The sequence below is a fragment of the Nothobranchius furzeri genome, chromosome 14, assembly GCF_043380555.1.
Source record: "Nothobranchius furzeri strain GRZ-AD chromosome 14, NfurGRZ-RIMD1, whole genome shotgun sequence".
NCBI classification, from domain to species: Eukaryota; Metazoa; Chordata; class Actinopteri; order Cyprinodontiformes; family Nothobranchiidae; genus Nothobranchius; species Nothobranchius furzeri.
This window is the reverse complement of record NC_091754.1, coordinates 42520601-42541744: the sequence shown is the minus strand read 5'-3', so window position 1 is coordinate 42541744 and position 21144 is coordinate 42520601. Positions and strand designations below refer to the sequence as shown.

Here is a 21144-nt window from a genome sequence, read left to right as displayed (position 1 = left end):
CATCTAGAACTGCACCGCTACTTCTGGACTCTAGACAGTCCCGTTAGCATGACTGCAGCAAAACTGCTAACCGTGTTCGCTCCGGTAAGGAAAGAACAAGTCCTTTGGGAAAGCTACCACACACACACAGATATAATCTAAAAGATGATCTTTAGATTTCAACATTAGAACCTCCATGACATCCTGCATTAGTGCAAATAACGAATCTAGCTAAGGAGTTACTCCAGCATCAGGAAGATTTATTCTGGTAAATTGTCGGTTAAATATTTTCCAGAGTTATATCAATAAATACACACAGCAGTAAAACTGTAGATTACTGAAGCATATTGGGACACATGATGGAGCTAAGACCATCTGAGAACTTGTCAGCTTAGAGCTCCCAGTGGAGCACAGAAATGAAATATTTAAGAAAAGTAAACAAACTGTACCAATTTTGGTTCTGACGATGAACAGAATCCTCTATGTCCAAATTGGGTCTCAGGTCTTCTGAGTCAAACAGTCTAAGGCCCTGTCCACACGTAGCCGGGGATCTGCCAAAACGTAGATATTTTTCTACGTTTTGGCCTGTCATCCACACGAAAACGGAGTTTTTTCACACGAAAATGGATCTTTTTAAAAACTCCGGCCAAAGTGAAGATCTGCGTTTTCTCCGTTTTGGGTGACTGCGTGTGGACATACAAAACCGGAGTTTTAAGGTCCGCAACGTCACTTTCCGCGACAAAGCAATGCTGACATCACGTGTGCGACCTGTGTTTACACTAGCCGGCATCATGGAAGCCTTCAGAGCTAAGCTCTGTCACTACCCGATCCATCAATTGTCCAAGCACTTTCTGCTTGTTTGTTTTTGCAAGCGGAATTACTGCTCCTTGCGGAAGACCACAGACGAAGGACGAGGTTAAGAACGGGGGAAGTACTGCCGCCTACAGGTCTGGCATGTCCTTAACAACGTATTTATCCGGGTACGTGTGGACAGAGTTTGTTTTTAAAACGCGGTGGTGTGGATGCAAGTTTTTGGAGGGGCGGGTATTCGTTTTTAAAAAACCCCGGCTACGTGTGGACTAGGCCTTAAACATGTCTGCACCTCTGGTAGTGATATCCAGCTGGCGGGGTCGGAGTTCGGTTGAACGTCTCCGGTAATCCAGTATCCGTTCTCGTCGCCGTATCCCAGAGAAAAACCAAATCTGGCCGACTAGTAGAGGCTTCAGAAGCTACATCTGATTGATGACACATTGTTCTCTGCTATAACGCTAACGCAGAAACACCGGAGTCAGGTGTTGTTTACTACAGCTGTTTCAGCAGAGCTCCATGTGAAATGTCACCAGCTGCCCAGGGCTTAGCCCGGAAGTTAGTTTCTGTTTTTCCTGCGCCGGTCACAAACATCAGATTTTCTTACAATTCCAGCCGTCAAAATCCAAAAACCTTTGGTTTTAATACACATTTACACATGCTGTTCAAACGAATTTTGCCTCTGGCCGATATCTTTAAATGAGTGAGTGAACCCACTACCAAGGATGAATTCTGCTAACTTTAAAAATCAGCTGCTCTAAATAAGCATGAAGGTCAGAGAGGAGCTCTAGGATGGACGTGGATAAAGGAACTGTAATGTAGAGGTAAAGTAGGGCAGGGCCAACGTTAACAGCTGTCACGGTCCATCTGAAATGTTTGACTTTCATTTAGCTTGTTATGTGACAGGTTAGAGCACAGTCTCATGTTAGAGTTTTGTCATGAGAACATTGAGATACCTCACATGCTGTTGGCATCTAAAAATTAACATTTTTTCTTCAAAATAAAGAATAATTTTAATCACAATTGAAACGTACAATCCTGGAAAAACCTCGTCCAATCAATGTGCACATCCTGTTCTCACTGATTGGATAGAAATCCTTCAATCAAACTGTGTGTGTGCCCGTGCACACACACACGAGTGTGTTGTGAACTGGTGTTGTGGTTTTGCACTGATGTAACCATCTTTACGCTGACAAAAATGTCACTCAGTAACATTTACTTTGATTCCAATTTATTTACGATACTTTTTACTTTTACTTGAGTAAAAATTTAGGCAAGTGCTTTTACTTGTACATGAGTAAAAATTATCTAAGTACTGGTACCTGTACATAAGTAGGAAATTTTAGTACTCTTTCCACCTCTGCAGATACTTTTAAATATTTTGTCCATAGTGTTGTTTTATTTTGATTAGTTTAAATCATGTGATAAGTTTTATAAGATGTTACATGAACATATCTTCTTTATTTTAATCAAAACAAACCTTGGTGAAGTGTTTTGGCTTGACAAATGTCTCTGTTTAGTTGTTTTGGGTAATTCAAATTTGTTATCTTCAGCCTCCAAAGGTGCTGTGTTAGAGGATTCAGTGCTGTTAGCGATTTGTGGGAAACCAATCCTCCCAATGTCGTTTTTCAAAGCTGCTGCCATTGCGACACATGGTAAATGTCACGTGTCGTCAAGGGGGGGATGATGTCACAGCAGCATTTTACAATCTACAAAATTACCTTAAAATTTCTGTAAGTAATGTACAATTTGTGCAGAACACAGCCCTCTGGGCAATATTTGCCCTAAATGAGGTGTAGCGTGGTTAATCTACATACTAGGATTTAACACTGTTTGCTTCAGTTTGGTTAGATCCTGAGAAAAGATCGGACACGTTAGCATATGAACTTATATTATGCAAAAATATCTAGGATATTAATGCAATCGATAGACGTTCATACACTGACTGTTTTGGTCTATATTTTAAACCAAAGATTAATGTTTAATTTAAGATAATTAAATTTAACAGCAAAAGTTTATTTATTGAATCAGAAGCTTAAAGGAATCTTTGCTTATTCAGTAACCAAAATATACACCATTCTGTGTTTCATTTCAAAGAAGTCAGGTTTTTAAAAGTTAAGAATTTATTACTAACACTTTTAAAAATGAAAATTTGAAATGACAATTTGTAACAGCTTGATATTAAAACTTGTTTTTAAAACAAACTGGTGTCTGGATGAAAAACTAAGGTGGAATGCTCAGGAAGAACTCACATTAGCAGATTACATGAAAAAGGTGTTGTCTACTAGAGGAGTTTTGGGAGCAAATGATCTGCTCTGCTCCCCCTCCGTTTTTCAGGAACAACAAAAGCTTATTAAACCTGGGGACTGGGTGTTCATAAAAGCAATCAAAAGAAAAAACTGGACAAGCTCTAAGTGGGACGGTCGCTTTCAGGTCCTATTGACCACTCTTGCTGCAGTAAAGATTGCTTGGATTCATCGGTCACATTGTAAGGTACAGAAGGAACTAACAGGTGACACCGACAACATGAGGGTTTTTTTTTTTTGTATAAAATGGACCATAGCTGGCCTGCTGTGGTTCCTGGTGGTGGTGTGCACCCTGCTTCTGGTCCTAGAGAGTGTACCTGAAGGGCGCAGAAGGAAACGTGCCCTCATCGAACACCTCTCACCTCTTGACAAGTGGTATAAAATGGCTAACCTGACTGCTAAAATGCTTGGTTTCAACACAAGTTATGGGTGCACCTTCAGCGTAGTGCAGTGTATATTGTACTTCTAACCCCGGCTTTCCACAGGAGCCGTCAGCAGCACATTACTGCTGCTGAACAGAACCTTTTCCACCAGAGCCGTCAGCAGCGCGAGTCGGCCGCGTCTCAGGAGCAGCATTAACTCGCCGGTTCTATTTTCTACGCGCGACGCCTCTGAACGGGTCAAGTTCGACATTTTTGGGGAAGGAAAGACAGGAAATCGGACGCGGAAATGGAGAGAAGCTCCCGAGATTTTCAGAATAAAGAAACCTACTGCCTTTTCCCTTTGGTTTAACATCAGCTTTTACTAAAACCTGCTTCATATGCTGCAGAGCAGGATAAGTGTCTTAGTGAAGTAACTTCAGGTTCCATTAGGGTTACTCCCGCTTTCCACTGGAGCATTTCAGAAATGGAACCGCAGCAAAGCATTCCATGCATCTGTTCCTGCAACGTCGCCAAATGACCAGAGAATCATAAGATCACGTGTGATTTTGTCAAATAACATCCAAAAGCAACACCGCTCATGCCTACCTTTGTTTACCTTATTATGAAGGACACCGCATATTAAACTCCGCCCACAGGATCGGGGATTTCCGCATTCCCGAGAAGTCCTTCGGATTTGTTTGTGAACACTACACCACCCGTTCGAGACCGAACTCACGCCATCCAGCCCCACCGAAACGCGACCGTGCCGATGCCAATATGTAAGCTCCACATGATGGTGACCAACTGCTGTGTCCTTCGTTACTCGGCACTTACGCACCTGGTGGAAAGGCCTGGTTAGGAGCATTGTTGAAATTAAGCTGGTGTCACAGGAGCAAAAAGGAGAAGGAACTAGAAGCTGAGTTTGAATATAAAGAAGTGGAGCAGTGGTTCTCAATCTAATGCCAAACTTTCAGCCATTTTACCTCTGCTCTTCAAATCCGTTTTGATGGTCAAATTGATGCACATTAGTCCTCAACACATTTTTCACACAAACCCTAAAATAACTTTGCCCTGTTTGAAATTAAGCGCTTTCTTGGCACTGGAAGTGGATGGGCGTGACTTAGAGCCAACACGTGTACCGTTATCTTTGATGGTTTTGAATTAACCACAAGAGTCTCATCAGAATTTTTTATTAACTTCTGACTTGGTATATTACAACAAGGGCCGGTCCTTGACTGTGATTGGTCCAACTGTTCTCTCCTCTTCCAACGGAGTACCTGAAACAGAATTATAAACCATTAATAAGGGTGACTACATTAATCAGTTCAAAGGTCTGACTTCACTCATGGCTCTTTTACTCTGGTCAGCACAGCCTGGTTGTGTTGGATGATCTTCTCAGTAACGTGGACATGGACGGACGCCACTTAGTACAGGAAAGTCTAATGACATTTGTGAATGCCAAAGTAAACTAAATCTTTCAGATTCCTCTGGGCCCCGTCCTTGTAAGCAAGGACAGACAGGTAGTCCACTTACTGTTGCTCTAAGACAGATTCTTCTAGGTGGACACCTAAAAAAAATGCTTCCAAATGAAAAGGTTAAAAAAGTGCCATGGCTGTCAACTGTTCGTTTGGGTTCAGTCAGGTGCCATTCTGTGACATCACTTCCATTTTTAAAACAGAAACTCAGTGCTCAAAAACACCACCATAGAAAGACATTTTAAAACTAGTTATTTTTTTTTGGTACCATTGAGTTCAGTACCTGTTGTCCCAAGATAAACAGCACATGTGCTGGAGCATTATGTCGTTCGTCGCTACGGGCGAGATGTAAACAGCAAGCAGCATGGTAGCTTGGGTCTACTTCACTAAAGGCGATGGGTGACTGGGTAATGATGGCAACACTGACAACATTCAAAGTGAGCCATCACCTTAATCTGCTCCAGCAGGTAAAAAATGTCAGCTTGATACTTTAGCTTCCATTGCTATCAGCTAATGGTGCTTTCATACGTTCATTCGCTCCTCAGAATCAGCTAATGGTGCTTTCATGCGTTCATTCGCTCCTCAGAACTCAAATTCTGACTTCAAGTAGGAAAAATCAAGTGTTTGACAATGAACGGCAAAAGGAATGAAGGTGCAGAGTAAATTTAGTTCACAGAAAAGATATTTGCTTCAGTTTCATTTGCAGTTTATAAAACTACAAGGACCCACCATCGTACCATTCGTTCAGAGGGGGAAAGGAGTGCATGGAGCTGGGTTAGAGTTTACAAAACATTAAAATACAAACAGTTTGGTATCAAAGTTTGTTTCAGTTTCATTGGTAGTTCATGATGTCCTCATCAGTTATTCCAGAGGGTATAGAGGAGGAATAGGAGTACATGGTACTGATGTGTCAGTCGCGAACGAACACCAGGAGCCGGCACTATGAAGTGAATGACAGGAGCCCCCCCGCTTTGTGCAGCCTCGGCCTGGCTAACGAACACAAACAGCTTATTTTTTGTGTGTAAGGCATAGCCAGCCACTCATTTAGTACAGAATTATGTGGTTGAATGACACATGAGGCCACATGAGGCCTTCTACTTCGGCAGAGAGCCCTGACGCGTTGTGCCCCCCAGTGATAAGGATGTTACAGGGTGGTGCTGGTTGGCTTTGCTCCTACCCAGTGTTAGCAGGTCACTTCCTCCAGCTTTTCCACAGTCTGAGTCACAGCAGGAACAGAAGTGATTGTTGCCACGGGCGTCCTTCCACCTGCTGAAAACAGACTCCTCGTTTCCTTCACAAGTTAGCTCATAAAATGTTAGTGTGACACGTAAAGAGTTTAACGCCTCACCCATCAGCAAATGAACAGTCCTTGTTAGTGTTGCTGAATGCTGATGCAGCTGCTATGGCCCTCAGACTGCAGGTGATGTGAAGCTGAAGAGCAACCAAATGACAGATGTGATTTTTAATGTGGCGAGCAGAAGTCCTCCGGTAATGTTACCCTCATCTCACCATTCCGCTGTTGTCTTGTTCAAAGCTGAACGCCTCAACCTCAAACTGCACCTTGTCATCCTGAGAGCGAGGCAGGAAACGGGAGCTAGAACCCGTCAGCTGACTGTCATACAGACACCTGAACACAAAGAACCAGAAGACCTTTAAACATTTAGGATGAACTAAACCAACCTGCATCAGATGATGCTCTAACACTTCCTCAGCCCACATGGAAACTCGACATGCAAATGAAATTCAAGGGATGCTGTGAGAAAATAGAGGAACTTTGAGAACGTTGAGTCAGAAAGCAGGTCAGCCGCAGGTCAAACTAAAACTAGACTAAATATCAATCATCTGACGTTTGCAAGGCTCAGGAAATGGCAGAGAGGCTACCCCTTCTGTCACAACCTGAGCCTTAAACTGTGTATGTGAACCTAAATCAAATGAGCTGCTGTTTTATGTTCCAACCCTCACTTATGCATCAGACCGACACCAACTAACCAAGGCCAGAAACGCTGACCAGGACACCCTAATAGAAACAAACTAATACCAAGATTTTATTCTAAATTTAAAAAGAATGATCACTTGAACAAACGTACCCACTGTTCCCTAGAAAGGTGTATCGAGGAACCGTGTCGACATTTGGAACCACATTTGCCACGCAGCTGTCCACGATCACACGAAGCGGGCTGTGGTGAAACTGCTTCACTGAAGCTTCAAACTTCATCATGTCTCCCAGCAGGAACTGGGCACTGGGACGGCGCTGCTGCCAGTCATCTGACACAGGGAACAGGATGTAAAATGGGTTCCAACACTTGGGAGGAATGCGTGCAAGCTAAAACCTAAAGCCTACCCGTCATGAGCCTCAGGGAAAAGTAGAGACTTTCCTCGGAGTATTTGTCATCACCGAATGGGGACCAGGTTGGCTTCAGCAGCCCGCTGCTCACATCATGCTTTCTGGAAGGAGGGAAAACAGTTGACCCAAGAGACATTCCCAAAACACAGATGAATAAAAACCAACCTCAGGTAGTGACACTGAATACTGACGGAGACCTCTCGCCCTCGAATGATGGGACTACTTCCCAGAGGACTGGGGGAGTAGTGTAGCATAAACTCATAGGTGAACGTATCGTCGGACATCTGAAAGAACCAATACGTCAAAATTTCATTGAAAACCCTCTTTTTCAACACCAGTCAGCTGATTTTGTTAACCATTTCAGATTCAATTTCCATTTGCCCAAAAATCTAAAAACCTGTAGCAATGAGTCCTCTGCAACAGTGATGAGTCTGTCGTGAAAAAACTGCTCTTAGGGTCGGTGGCTTGAAGTGACTGATCAGAGCCAGAGTGAGTTACAAACACCCCCACATCCTAAATCCCAAAAAATCTCCACGGAGGTTTCCTAAATCAGTTACAAACCGAGAGAATGCTGCAAAGCTGAGCGTAAATGGAGGAAATGTACTTCCTGATCACCATCAGTCCTACAGACAGCAGCTGCATACTTACAACCAATTTCTTTAAAAAAAATATTTAATTGCATGAAAGCTGATGTACAGAATTGTTAACAGCTCTTAATATCAGGTATTTTTCCCAAGTCACTGAAATCTGCTGCAGTTGAACAACTTCTGAAGAAAAGTAAACTACATCCCTTAGTGATAAATAATTAAACCCATTTCTAATCTGCCGTTTATTGGAAAATTGAAAAAGCAGTTATGACCCAGCTTCCAGGCACAGTCCATAGTTAATTCCAATCATACCTCACAGACGGGGGTTATATCACTTCCATTGGTGAACACAAATCAAACCAAATCACCCTGACATGCGGTGTCCCCCAAGGCTCGAATCTGGACCACTGCTTTTCAGTCTCTACGTGCTCCCACGTCATAAACAATAACACCGCCTACCATAGTTATGCAGATGTCAACCAGATCTACCTAGCTCCATCACCTAATGAATCTGGTCCCCTAGACGCCTCTCCGTGCCTAGAGCAAGTTAATGCTCTTCCTTCAGTTAAACCAAGACAGGATTGAAGTTATTGTCTTTGGAAATAAGGATCGGATGAAGGGTACTGCTCAGCTTGGCTCCACAAGAATAAAGACAAATACTCAGGTTAGACATCTTGGCGTTACCTTTGATTCAGACCTGAGCTTCGCTGGTCACATTAAAGCTATGACTAGATCAGCGTTTTATAGTCTCCATCAATTAGCAACAGAGGTCTCATGTCAAAACAAGACCTAGAAAAACCAATTCATGCATTCATCTCCAACAGGCTGGACTATTGTCTAACTGGTCTTCCCAAAAAAGCTGTAAAACTGAAACTTATTCAGAATGCTGCTGCTGGAGTCTTCAGAACCAACAGGACTGAACACGTCACCCCTGTTCTTATATCTTTACACTGGTTTCCAGTAAACTACAGAATCAACTTCAAAGTGCTTTTACTAGCTTATAAATCTCTCAGTGGCATGGGGCCAAAGTACATGTTGGATCTCCTTCCAGTATATACACCCAGCAGGACTCTCAGATCCTTGGGAAACAGTCAGCTGGTAGAACCGGGCCAGAACCAAACAGGGTGAAGCTGCTTTTAGTCACCATGCTGCACACAGATGGAATCAGCTTCCTCGTGGCCTCTAATGTGTCCCAGCCCTAGAAACTTAAATCAATTAACAAACCTTCATGTATTCATCAGCCTTTGAATACGTGTTTCTTATGCTGCACCTTCTGCACTGCAACCCTTTTGACTATGGATTTAATCTGTTTTATGAATCTGAAATTAATATCTACATTTCTTTGATTTATTGCGTTTGCTCAACACATTCTCACGTGCGTGGAAAACTAGAGATGGGGCAACCATCGTCAGTTTAACACTTCAGGTGTGAGAATGAGTTTGCTGGATGGACGGATAAATTAAACTTATTAAATTTAGTTACAAGATTTTACCAGTGTACAGACATGTCAGACAACTGTTATTAATTCAAAGACCAATAAATTCCGAACAGCATCTAAATAAACAGTCACTGGTTAAACAAAAAAAAGGTCAATTTTGTTTAAGAAAACTGGGATTTTACAATGAATGTACAAACTGCTCAAATAAAATAAAAACTACATGCAACGAAACAATGTAAAAACAGCTACTGAAACTGAGCAAATGTTTGTTTTTTAAATTATTTGCAATATGTTGTAATTATATGTTTACAGGGTAAATTTTAAGTAAAAGTATTAACTAAATGAAAAGATTCCAAATCACTTTTTACAATAAAGCTTTGTTAACACTCCAATAGATAAATACTCATTAGAGCAGTCCAACATAACTAGTGATTAACCCCGAACATAGAATTATCACCTGTATGATACAAGCATAGCTGTTTAAAAGCCTTTGTTACATTTCTGTTCTGCAGTGAAAATAAATGTAAAATTTATGTACATGAAAACAAATAGTTTCCATGTTTGATCAGTTTGTTATGCCTTTAAATCCAGTTACATGGTTTGTAAATCATAGTCCTCATGTCAGTCTGCTGAAGAATCTGCCATGGCTCAAACTGTTTATGTACAGTTTTTGCATATTAATTGCAAAATATATTTTTCTGTTGCTTTAGTGTTGCAACAACATCGTATAATTATACCTCACATTTTACTACAGCATCAACAAAGCTTCCTGTGCACAGATTATTAAGAATGCATCGTTTCGGCTGTGAGATTAGACGACAGGATCAATGAAAATAAAGTCCGTCTCAGTGGAAACAGAGTCTGCCGATAGTGGCTTTTAAAGTGTTTGTTACGGATTAGAGAGTTTAGAAAAGAAGCCAGGAGACCGTGACAATATTATAAACATGTCAGTAACGTCTGCGATGGACTGGCTCTCTGTCCAGGGTGTACCCCGCCTGATTGCCCGTTGACCGCTGGAGATAAGCGCCCCCCACCCCACCCCCCCACCCCCCGACCCTGCGTGGACAAAGCGGGTTGAAGGGATGGATGGATATCAGTAACATCTGCGATGTTTTTACAGACTCTTTAATTCTCGTGGACAGGTCATGAGTCAGTGGATTCTGGTGGAGCCCAGTGACGAGGGGTATTCCATTTTGTCTTGGCCCTCAAAATGCCTTGAAACGGCCCTGGGTGTGTGAGTTTTGAAGGTGATCTGAAACGTTATATGAAGACTACATGTGATGTGTTAATTATAACTTTTGGTTGCACCACTTTGAGAACAGGTCATATTACACTGCAAACCAAAAGTCTTCTCCAAGCCTGGAGGCCTACAGCCATTTATTTCAGGTTGGTTTAACCATCTAGTGATCCAGGGAAGCTTCACATGGCGGTAGTCTTGTTTTTGCTCAGGTAAATATAACCCATGAGAATGCTCACTAATGCTAGTGACACATGTTTATGTGATAGGATTTGCCTCTTTAATCCACATTTCTGGGATGTTTAATGGGGTATAAACACCACATTACAACACTAAGCTAGTTGCTAAAACATTAGCACCCTGAATGCTGTTTGTGGTTTCATGGCTGTGATTTAAGTAATCGTTTAATAAAATGCCACAGACATTTAGTCATCTCTACTTGCTTGTGACGTATTACACCAGCTTTTCTCAGAGCGAACCACTTCTCCATAACCATTGCATCACTAAAGATTCCTAGAACCCCCCAAGGCACTTAGCACATTTACCCATTCACATCCAGGTGGTGATTAGCTATGTAGCAGCAGCTGCCCTGGGACACACAGGAGAAGCTGTTGAGCACTGGCGCCACCAGCAGGCAAGGCCAGTCAAGTGCCTTGCCCAAAGACAACAGCAACATTCCCTGACAGGAGCCAGGATCCACCCTACAACCTTCCATCACCAGTGAGTGGATCAGGTGTGTTGGGGCAGAAGAACAAAATATGCGGCACGGAGGCCACTCAAGGACCAGGATTGGACACCACTGGACTTCAACTCACCGTCAGCTGGCTGCCACAACCATGCAGCTCAGACTCAAAGATCAGGACTTGAGCATTAGGATCTTCTCCTACAGCAGGACACCCTCCCAGAGTCACGTCAGAAGACAGAACAGGTCTACCAGTTCCCAGCAGATCCTTCTTGGCCTCCACGTGAACCGAATTTTCTCCACAAATGGCAGCGATGCTCTCGACGGGCTTTGGAGTTCTCAGTTCAAAGTCTGGAGGAAACCGAGGCTCCTCCTCGGCGGGTGGCTCAGGGTACCTCCAAGATAAAGGTTCCCTGAAGTCCTGCTTCACTTGTTGGACAGCTGAAATGGAAGAGGTTGCTTTCATTAGGTTAACACTGCTGGTAACTTTGAATAAAAGCATCTTCCATGTGAAATATAAACATTTACTTTAGTGATGCACCGATATGAAATGTTGGGCCGGTAACAGATACCGATAACCTGACCATAATGCTTCTAATATCAGCAGATTTTGTTAAGAATAAAAATTATTAAAGCTGAATTTATACACACACACACACACACACACACACACACACACACACACACACACACACACACACACACACACCCTCACCCTCTGAAACAGGCAAACAAATGGAGACGAGATGGAAAAAATATTGGGTGTCATCATCTCGCTGGTTTTATTTATTGAACCGATGCTGATATTGTAGATATATTGTCCATCTCTAAATTTCTTTTTTTAAAAGTGTCAGAATAACAAGATCTTTCCACAAGCTTCACTCTGTTTCTTGTAAATTAGATCTGATCATTAATTAAAAGTGATAGAAAGCCATAAGTGTCCAAATTTTTCTAAATGGGAGAATCTTCCAAGAACAACCTTGGTCCCAGAACCGCCGTTTGTAAAAGACTTAGCCTAAAGTAGCCAGAGTTTAGAGTTTAAGGAGACTGTAGGTACAGACGGGGCAGAAACATGCGTGTCTGAAGAATCAAACCAAATGTTTGTTTCATCAGAGAGAGGACAGAAAAAGCCCCAATATCAGGCCTCGAGAGGATCACAAGTTCTTAAGCAACATCCAGGCAGGTTAAAACATGCATGGAGCCTAATAAATAACCTAAATGTTCTGCTTGATCTGATGAGTAATGACAAACAAGGCTTTTAGGAGCATAGATGTTTCAGCTGAAAGCATGAAATCACCACATTTACCTGGTGGTGAGTGAGCTGGAGGCTGGTATGGACTCTGAGGTCCAATCCGGCTGGCTGAGTGAAAAAGGTTCTGCTTTATCTTCTGAGCTGCTGCTGCTGACAAAGCTCCGAGAAACAAGCAGAAGAAAATCCTAATGAACAGCATGGCAGCAACCTTTGCTTGTTTGTTTTGAAATCAATGAGAAATCAATCCTCTGTAGAAACAGGCTTGTGTATGCAAGAAGTGGCTTTGTAGAGTTGGTCTCAGGCCCTGATTATCCTGATGCTTCTCCAGCTCTGTCTCGTTAGGCAGCTGAGCCACGCTTCAAATGATTACAGATCCAGCTTGAACTTGGCTTGTCTTCTTCTTCTTCTGTTGTTTATTTGGCAGGTGGCAACCAACTTTCAGGTGCATTTCTGCCACCTACTGAATGGGAGTGTGAGTTGAAGTGGGGAGGATCCTACTATAAATACAACACTGTATGTCCTTATAAGAGACTGACCTGTGACTCTGTGCCTGTGTCTGACAGGCTCTGGCTGCCTGTGCTCAAGTGACTGGACTTTGCCTAATGAAACCATTTAGAAACAATTTCATAAGCATTTCATTTCTTTCTTATAGATGTCTTTATCAAAATGCAAGTTTCTACTTACTTGACGTTCTGAAGCATTAAAAAAACGACCTGATGTCTGCCGTTTTTCGTTTCTCTGCCATTTCAACTGACCTGGTCTGCTGACAGTTGGACAGTAACACACACACAGATGGGATATTGTCATTAGAACAGAGCTGGAGGATATTGATCAACAATAATATCTTGCCAATTTTGTACATCTCCATAAGCATCCTTTCTTTTTGTTTTCATTTCAATAACAAGACTGTGGCCTAAAACGGAATAAGCAATTCAGAATAAAGATTTAAAAGTAGATTGTTAATAGTTGAAGCAACGTGTCCTGAAATGTGGACGGATGCAAAGCATTAATTTTAAGTACTAAAACATATCTAACTTTTTCACAAGAGAGAGAACATAAAATGTCAAATTAAAATTTTATTAAATCAAAAAACATGAAAGCTACTAAAATCCAAATAGTTCCATATTGATTTTAATATATTTGAAATTTTCCTTCTAAATATGTCTAGAAAAAATAACAAACTTCAAATCAGCTTTCCCAAGTCAAGTATCAAAATAACTGAAATCTCTTTAATAAATCATAGAAATGTTTGTAGGCTATTAGAGAATAACTGTAATATTTAATAACTTTATCTAAGTCCTACTGAATGAAAAGATACACACAATCTAAAATTATATTCTTGAAATATTTGTTTCATTTTAATAATAAAAATTAAAAACATTTACTTTACAAATACACTAAACATACTCTATACTTTATCTTTCAGTTTAATCGATCTCTCACTTTTCTCAGTTTTCATAGTGTTTTTGGTCTGTGTGGCCAACGCGATCTTTGGCTCTATGTTTTACACTGAGAGCTTTGAGCAACGTGCCTCCACCACACATTTGCTGCAACCAGTTCATCCCTAAGCTGCACGGTGCGCCTGCACTTTGACATATTGTAAACAACTGCAGAGCCTGGGGAAGACGTGATGAGAGCGGTTAAACGCTGTGGTTTTCCATACATCGGACCAGTTAGTTTTGATTCTACCATATTCATCTGCTAAATAGGATGAAACGCGGACATTTTCATCAATCTATAAATGCTCCGCAGATTCCAGGGGCCGACCGTGAAAGCGTACGTGTCTGGAAAAAGGAACTTTTGATCACCTTAGTGAATGGAATAATAATAGCGGAATAATCCTGGAATGACCAGAGAACATGAAGTGACAACTATTTTTTTTACTGTGGTGGTGGTGGTCTGTCATAAAGGGATCTCCGACCGGTGATCAAAATCTAAAGATAATTGGTGTCTATGTTTGACATTTATGACCACATTTGACACACATATTTTAGTTTGTAGAACAAGCGTGTGATAAATGACTTACTGCTGGAAACCGCTGGCTTTTTGATTCCCGCCTCCTGTGAGCCTGCGGGCTGCAGTGAAGCTGTGAGCGGGGCAGAGCCGGCAGCCCCGCCCGTTGGAAACAGCGTGTGTGGACCGACCGTACCAACTTGAGGAATTGGGGGTGGGGGGGTGGACTATAATTTCTCAACAATTAAAAACACATTGTTTTGTATTTGCAGACTAACTTTTACGTTGTGGTTTTAGAAGACAATACAGGTTTACTGATAGCATTTATGTGTTTACAATAACTTTTGTGGGGGGGACAACTTTGTGTGTGTGTGGGGGGGGGGGGGGCACGTCCCCCCCGGGATCTCTGCCTATGCCACACACACAAACCCTCAAAGGCTCACAATACTTCACCCCACACCACACGACCCCAACTAACAAGGACAAAACAAAAGCAACAGCCAGTTGAACAAATACAATTAGTAACATAGACAATTATTCCGAAGATGATCGACCAGAGCCCTTCGAAAAGTTGTGAATGATGATAAACAACTAATAGATAAAGGAAGATTATTCCAATCACATGGAGCCTTAAAACCAAAAGCATGTTTCCCTACCTCTCTTTTCACTCTAGGAGCAACAACAAAAGATCTGGTCATTATGCCGCAGGCTGTCAAGTACATGATACATGGTACCATTATTAATGGTAGATTGAACCATTAATATTAATTCATATTAATATTAATTGATATTAATATTAATTAATATTATTGGTACATGGTATCATTAATATCAATGTTAATACTGACATGACAAGTATTGCTGTTTGTGGGCCTTTTATAGTCTCTGGACTGAAACCCTCCTTTATGATGTCACACAGACTTAGCTATTGTGTCTGCCCGGTTCTAGAAGATTCCATTAATTAAAGTTTTTGTTTATTAATAATAATAACAATAACAATACCGGTAATAATAATAATTACAAACACAATAGAACAGTCTGTGTGTGACATCATAAAGGAGGCCTTTAATCTGGAAGATTCCATTAAAGTGTTTTTATTAATATTACTACTAATATTACTATTATTATGAATAATAAATATAACAATACCACTACTACTACTACTAATGATGATGATGATAATAATAACACTTACAAACTGTCATGCTGGGCTGAAGTTTTCTAACCCACATGAAAGAATCACACGAAGAGAGAGGTGAGTAAAATATAATGTTTTTATTATAAAGAAAATAAATGAAAACGAAAAGCGCTGATCCTGTCACGCGAGGGTACACAGGAATAAACCCAAATGCAGGAGACAGGATGACCAGATCCGATACTGATTACTTTTAATAACAAAAAGTCACCACATAAGTGGGAAAAGGACTTCACGGGTAATACAAAACAAAACTACCACAGACTCGAAACAAAGCTATGCTCTAAACACCAGAAACTCTTCACACAACAACGCCACACCATGCACAGGAAGCAGCTGCTTAAATAAATGGTGTGGCAATCAGGAAATTGCAGTCAGCTGCGGCATTCCCCGATGCTCCAAAGAGGGGCAGGAACAGCAGGAAGAGCCACAGTCAACCTACACAGAGAAAGAAAAACACGCATTACAACAATCAGGAGGAGTAACCCATAACCTAACCCCCCTCACAAGGTCCGGCTTCCAGACGGACGACGAGGCTGATCAGGGTTGTCCCGGTGAAAATGGGTGATCTGGTCACGGCACAGGACGTGGCGTTCGGGGACCCACTGGCGGTCCGCCGGGCCGTAACCCTCCCAATCCACCAGGTACTGGATGCCCCGACCCACCCTCCGAGAGGCCAGGAGCTTGTTCACCTTGAAGACCGGGCCACCTTCCACAAGGCGAGGAGCAGGCGGAGCCGCAGGGGGCGGATGCAAGGGGCTAGTCACAAAGGGCTTAAGCTTGCTCACGTGGAAAACAGGGTGGATCCGCAGGGAGCGAGGAAGGTCCAACCTGACCGCCACCGGGTTGATGACCCTGGACACTGAATAGGGGCCGATGTACCGAGGAAGGAGCTTTCTCAAACCCCCTTTCAATGGCACATCTGTCGAGGCAAGCCAAACCTTGTCTCCCACCTTGTAGTCGGGTGCGGCTGATCTCCGACGGTTCGCCACTGCGGTGAACCGTTCCTGATTCTGGACCAGACGAGAGCGGTAATCCACCCCAGTGCGCCGACAGCGTCGTACAAACGCGGCGGGGCCGGAGGCCGATGCAGACCTCTCCTGATGGGGGAAAAGTGGGGGCTGATAACCATAGGCAGCCTGAAAAGGGGAGAAACCGGTAGAGTTCACAAGAGAATTATGGGAATATTCTGCCCAAGGGAGCTGTGAGGACCAGGTCGGGGGGTTCTTAGAGCACATAGCTCGTAGGGTGGTCTCCAAGTCCTGATTAAACCGCTCCACTTGCCCGTTGGTCTGAGGATGGAAACCAGAACTTAAACTGACCGTTATCCCGAGGAGCTTGCAGAATTCCCTCCAGAATGCTGCCACGAACTGTGGACCCCGATCAGAGGTAATGTTCTCAGGAAGCCCGTGCAGTCGAAACACATGTCGTGCCACTATCTCGGCCAGTTGTTTTGCCGAAGGCAGTTTCTGTAGGGGCACAGCATGAACCAACTTCGAAAACCTGTCCACGATAGTCAGAATGACAGTGTTACCTCTTGAACGGGGCAGACCCGTGATGAAGTCCATGGCTATGTGGGACCATGGTCTTGAGGGGATAGGTAAAGGCTGTAGGAGACCTGCAGCAGGGGTTCTGGGCATTTTAGCACTGGCACACACAGGGCACGAGGAGACGAAAGCTCGTATGTCAGAGGACATGGTGGGCCACCAGAAACGCTGAGCCACCAGGAAGGCAGTCCTTGTCATCCCGGGATGGCAAGCCAGGCGTGACGAGTGCCCCCACTTCAGCACCGCGGGGCGTAGACTCGAAGGTACAAACAAGCAGTTAGGGGGGCATCCATCAGGGATTGGGACCGTGCCTGACACTGCACACTTGACCCTACGTTCCAAGGCCCAGCGGTTAGCCCCAAGTACCAGGACAGGAGGAACGATGGTGGTGGTACCCGGGACCTCTGTCGACCTGCAGTCCTGCTGATATTGTCGGGACAAGGCGTCAGGTTTGATGTTTTTGCTGCCAGGGCGATAAGAGAGGGTGAAGTTGAAACGGTCAAAAAACAGAGCCCACCGGGCTTGGCGTGGATTAAGTCGCTTAGCCGTGCGAATGTACTCTAGGTTCTTGTGGTCTGTCCACACCAGAAAAGGCTGTCTTGCACCCTCCAGCCAGTGGCGCCATTCATCAAGGGCTAGCTTGACAGCTAGCAATTCTCTGTTCCCTATGTAGTAGTTTCTCTCTGCAGGATTGAGCTTGCAGGAGAAATACGCGCAGGGATGAACTTTGTTATCAGACGCTCTCTGTGACAACACAGCCCCCACCCCAGACTCAGACGCATCGACCTCCACAATAAACTGTTTGGAGGGGTCAGGCTGTGTCAGGATAGGAGCCGTAGAGAAACGTCTTTTAAGCTCAGTAAAAGCCCTATTGGCTCCAACGTCCCAGACAAAACGTACCTGAGCTGAGGTGAGTTTATGGAGAGGTGCAGCCACGCCACTGAACCCTTTGATGAAACGTCTGTAGAAGTTAGCAAACCCCAAGAAGCGCTGGAGTTGCTTACGATCCGCGGGGACAGGCCAATCGAGAACAGCTTGTACCTTAGCCTCGTCCATCTGCACTGAACCAGGAGAAACCACATGCCCAAGGAACTTGGTTTGTGTTGTGTGGAACTCACATTTCTCCGCCTTGCAGAACAGCTGGTTCTCGAGAAGACGCTGCAATACGGCTCTGACGTGCTGCACATGAGTGTCTCGGTCTGGGGAAAATATCAAGATATCATCCAAATAAACAAACACAAATTTGTTGATCATGTCCTTGAGAACGTCATTTATGAGGCATTGGAAAACTGCGGGCGCATTGGTGAGACCAAACGGCATGACCAAATACTCAAAATGGCCATTGGGAGTATTGAAAGCAGTCTTCCACTCATCTCCCTCACGGATACGAACCAAATGGTAAGCGCTCCGCAGGTCCAGCTTTGTGAAGATCTGAGCCCCCTGAGAAGATCAAAAGCAGACTGTAACAGAGGCAAAGGGTAAGTGTTCCGGACTGTAATACCATTCAGCCCTCTGTAGTCAATGCAGGGCCGTAAGCCCCCATCCCGCTTGCCCACAAAGAAGAATCCCGCCCCAGCTGGCGATGAGGAAGGGCGAATGATCCCAGCCTGCAGGCTCTCCTGTAGGTACTCCTCCATGGCCGCACGCTCAGGGATGGCGAGGGGGTAGATGTGGCCCTTAGGAGGCTGCATTCCAGGCAGGAGGTCAATGGCGCAGTCATAAGGACGATGAGGGGGCAGGGCCTTGGCTCGCACCTTGCAAAACACAGCGGCCAAGTCTGCATACTCGGGGGGCACCGAACTTAAGTCTGGAGGTTCAACAGGAGGGTTAGAGACAGAGGAGCGTGTAGCAGCAGCCGTTAAACAGTTCAGCAAACAGAAAGAGCTCCAGGAGAGCACACGGCCTGAACACCAGTCAATGTGAGGAGAATGTTTACACAACCAAGGAAAACCTAAAATAACCGGAGGCCTCAGGGAATCCACTACATAAAAATCCATAAGTTCAGAATGGTTTCCAGAAACAGTTACCTTAATAGGAACCGTGCATGCTGTTACTCTGTGGATGATGGAACCGTTTATGGCACGGATGAGCAAGGCAGGGGATAAGGGTATTACTGGAATAAAAAGTGCGCTTACCACTTCCTGGGATATCAGATCACCATCTGAACCAGAGTCAATCAAAGTCTCATAAGCATTCTGCATCTGGCCATAGGTCACCAGCACATTGACGGGGGGTCGAGAGGGTGGGGAGGAAGATGAAAACCGACTCACTAGGTGCCCCCCCGCTAGTGAGCCCCCCTGTTTCCCGGACAGTGATGCACCTGGTGACCGGGACGAGCACAGTACAGACACAGCCCCTCCCTCATCCGTCTCCGTCGTTCAGATGCGGGGAGCCGTCCCACTCCCAGCTGCATGGGTTCCACAGGAGACGGAGCCTCACGAGCAACGGGAGGCTGTGACAAGGCCCTGAGGGGTGCGTGTTTAAAATCCGGTAGACGGCGTTCCTCTCTGCTTCGCTCCATCCTCCGACGATCGATGCGGGTAGCCAGCTCGATTAGCTCCTCCAGATCCTCCGGAACCTCCCGTGCAGCCAGCTCGTCCTTCAGAGTGCTGGGGAGACCTCGAAGGAAGACTTCGATCTGCGCCTCTTCCGGACAGCGAGTGTTAGCTGCCAAGGTACGGAACTCCACTGCATAGGCAGAGACGCTACGTCCGCCCTGCCTAAGGCAGAGTAAGTCAGCAGCAGCAGTTCGGTGAGGAGTGGATGGATCGAACACCATGAGCAGCTGGCGAGAGAATTCCCGAAAAGAGCGGCGGAGGTCCGAGCCTCGGTCCCACTCCGCCAGGCCCCACCTCTTAGCTTGTCCAGTTAAAAAGCTCATGGCGAAGGCTACTTTACTTTCTTCAGAGGGGAACTCACCGGGGTTAAAGTCAAAATGCAGCCTGCAGGAGGCGAGGAACGGCCGGCAGTCCACAGCCGTGCCATTGAAGAGCTCGGGGGAACCCAGGCGGACCTGACGAGGCGGAGTGGGAGCCTGCGGAGTGGGAGCCTGCTCCAGCCTAGAGAGGCGTCCATGGAGTTGTTGCATTCCGGACAGGCAGCCGTGTAACTCCCAAGCCAGTACAGCAAGTTCACCTCCACTTGCCGCGTCCTCATCTGACCCAGGTAAGGGAACGTTGGCAGCTGGTATTCCTCCTGCTGGGTTGGTCATGGTGGCGTTGTAATGTCACGCGAGGGTACACAGGAATAAACCCAAATGCAGGAGACAGGATGACCAGATCCGATACTGATTACTTTTAATAACAAAAAGTCACCACATAAGTGGGAAAAGGACTTCACGGGTAATACAAAACAAAACTACCACAGACTCGAAACAAAGCTATGCTCTAAACACCAGAAACTCTTCACAACAACGCCACACCATGCACAGGAAGCAGCTGCTTAAATACATGGTGTGGCAATCAGGAAATTGCAGTCAGCTGCGGCATTCCCCGATGCTCCAAAGAGGGGCAGGAACAGCAGGAAGAGCCACAGCCAACCTACACAGAGAAAGAAAAACACGCATTACAATCAGGAGGAGTAACCCATAACAGATCCATACTGGGCCAGGAGGGTGTTCTGATTCTAAAACCGAAGATAGCAAAAAATGAAAACTGAGAACCAAGAAAACACTGGAGTAATGGTGGTGGAGTCTTACTGTACGAAGTGTGGGTCTGAGCTGGAGAGGGAGGCAAGTCAGGTCTGGGCTGGAGATGGTCTGGTGGAGAGGAGTAGCAGGCAAAGGAGTAATCCAGGACAGGTGAGAGGTGGAGAGCGGGAGACCAGAGGAGTTGAGCGGCGTTGGGAAATATATCCACTTCAGACTGCAGGAAGCTGAGGGTAAGAATCCAGGGCTGGTACTGGAGCAGACAAGGAGAGCAAAACTGAGCACACGGGAGAAAAACACGAAACTAGAGTCAAAGAGGAACAAGGAGAGCTAG

The 21144-nt window shown here is 44.6% G+C and overlaps 1 protein-coding gene across 4 annotated transcripts in view; it reads right to left on the bottom strand.

The window, feature by feature from the left end:
- Window positions 1-4628: 4628 nt before the first annotated feature.
- Window positions 4629-21144, bottom strand: part of LOC107396079 (zona pellucida sperm-binding protein 3) — a 36160-nt gene continuing 19644 nt past the window's right edge. Inside the window, exons 1-12 of one of the 4 annotated variants that reach the window (XM_070544131.1) lie at window positions 14496-14545; window positions 13154-13229; window positions 13006-13068; window positions 12524-12929; window positions 11351-11658; window positions 7439-7557; window positions 7271-7374; window positions 7017-7194; window positions 6439-6556; window positions 6278-6360; window positions 6107-6198; window positions 4629-4731 (exon numbers count right to left, since the gene is read on the bottom strand). In XM_070544131.1, coding sequence (XP_070400232.1) covers window positions 4667-4731; window positions 6107-6198; window positions 6278-6360; window positions 6439-6556; window positions 7017-7194; window positions 7271-7374; window positions 7439-7557; window positions 11351-11658; window positions 12524-12668 — 1212 coding nt within the window. In that variant the 5' untranslated portion in view covers window positions 12669-12929; window positions 13006-13068; window positions 13154-13229; window positions 14496-14545 and the 3' untranslated portion in view covers window positions 4629-4666. Of the gene's footprint in view, window positions 4732-6106; window positions 6199-6277; window positions 6361-6438; window positions 6557-7016; window positions 7195-7270; window positions 7375-7438; window positions 7558-11350; window positions 11659-12523; window positions 12930-13005; window positions 13069-13153; window positions 13233-14495; window positions 14546-21144 lie in introns of those variants that run through there. The other 3 variants (XM_070544129.1, XM_015975608.3, XM_070544130.1) reach the window with 3 other exon arrangements.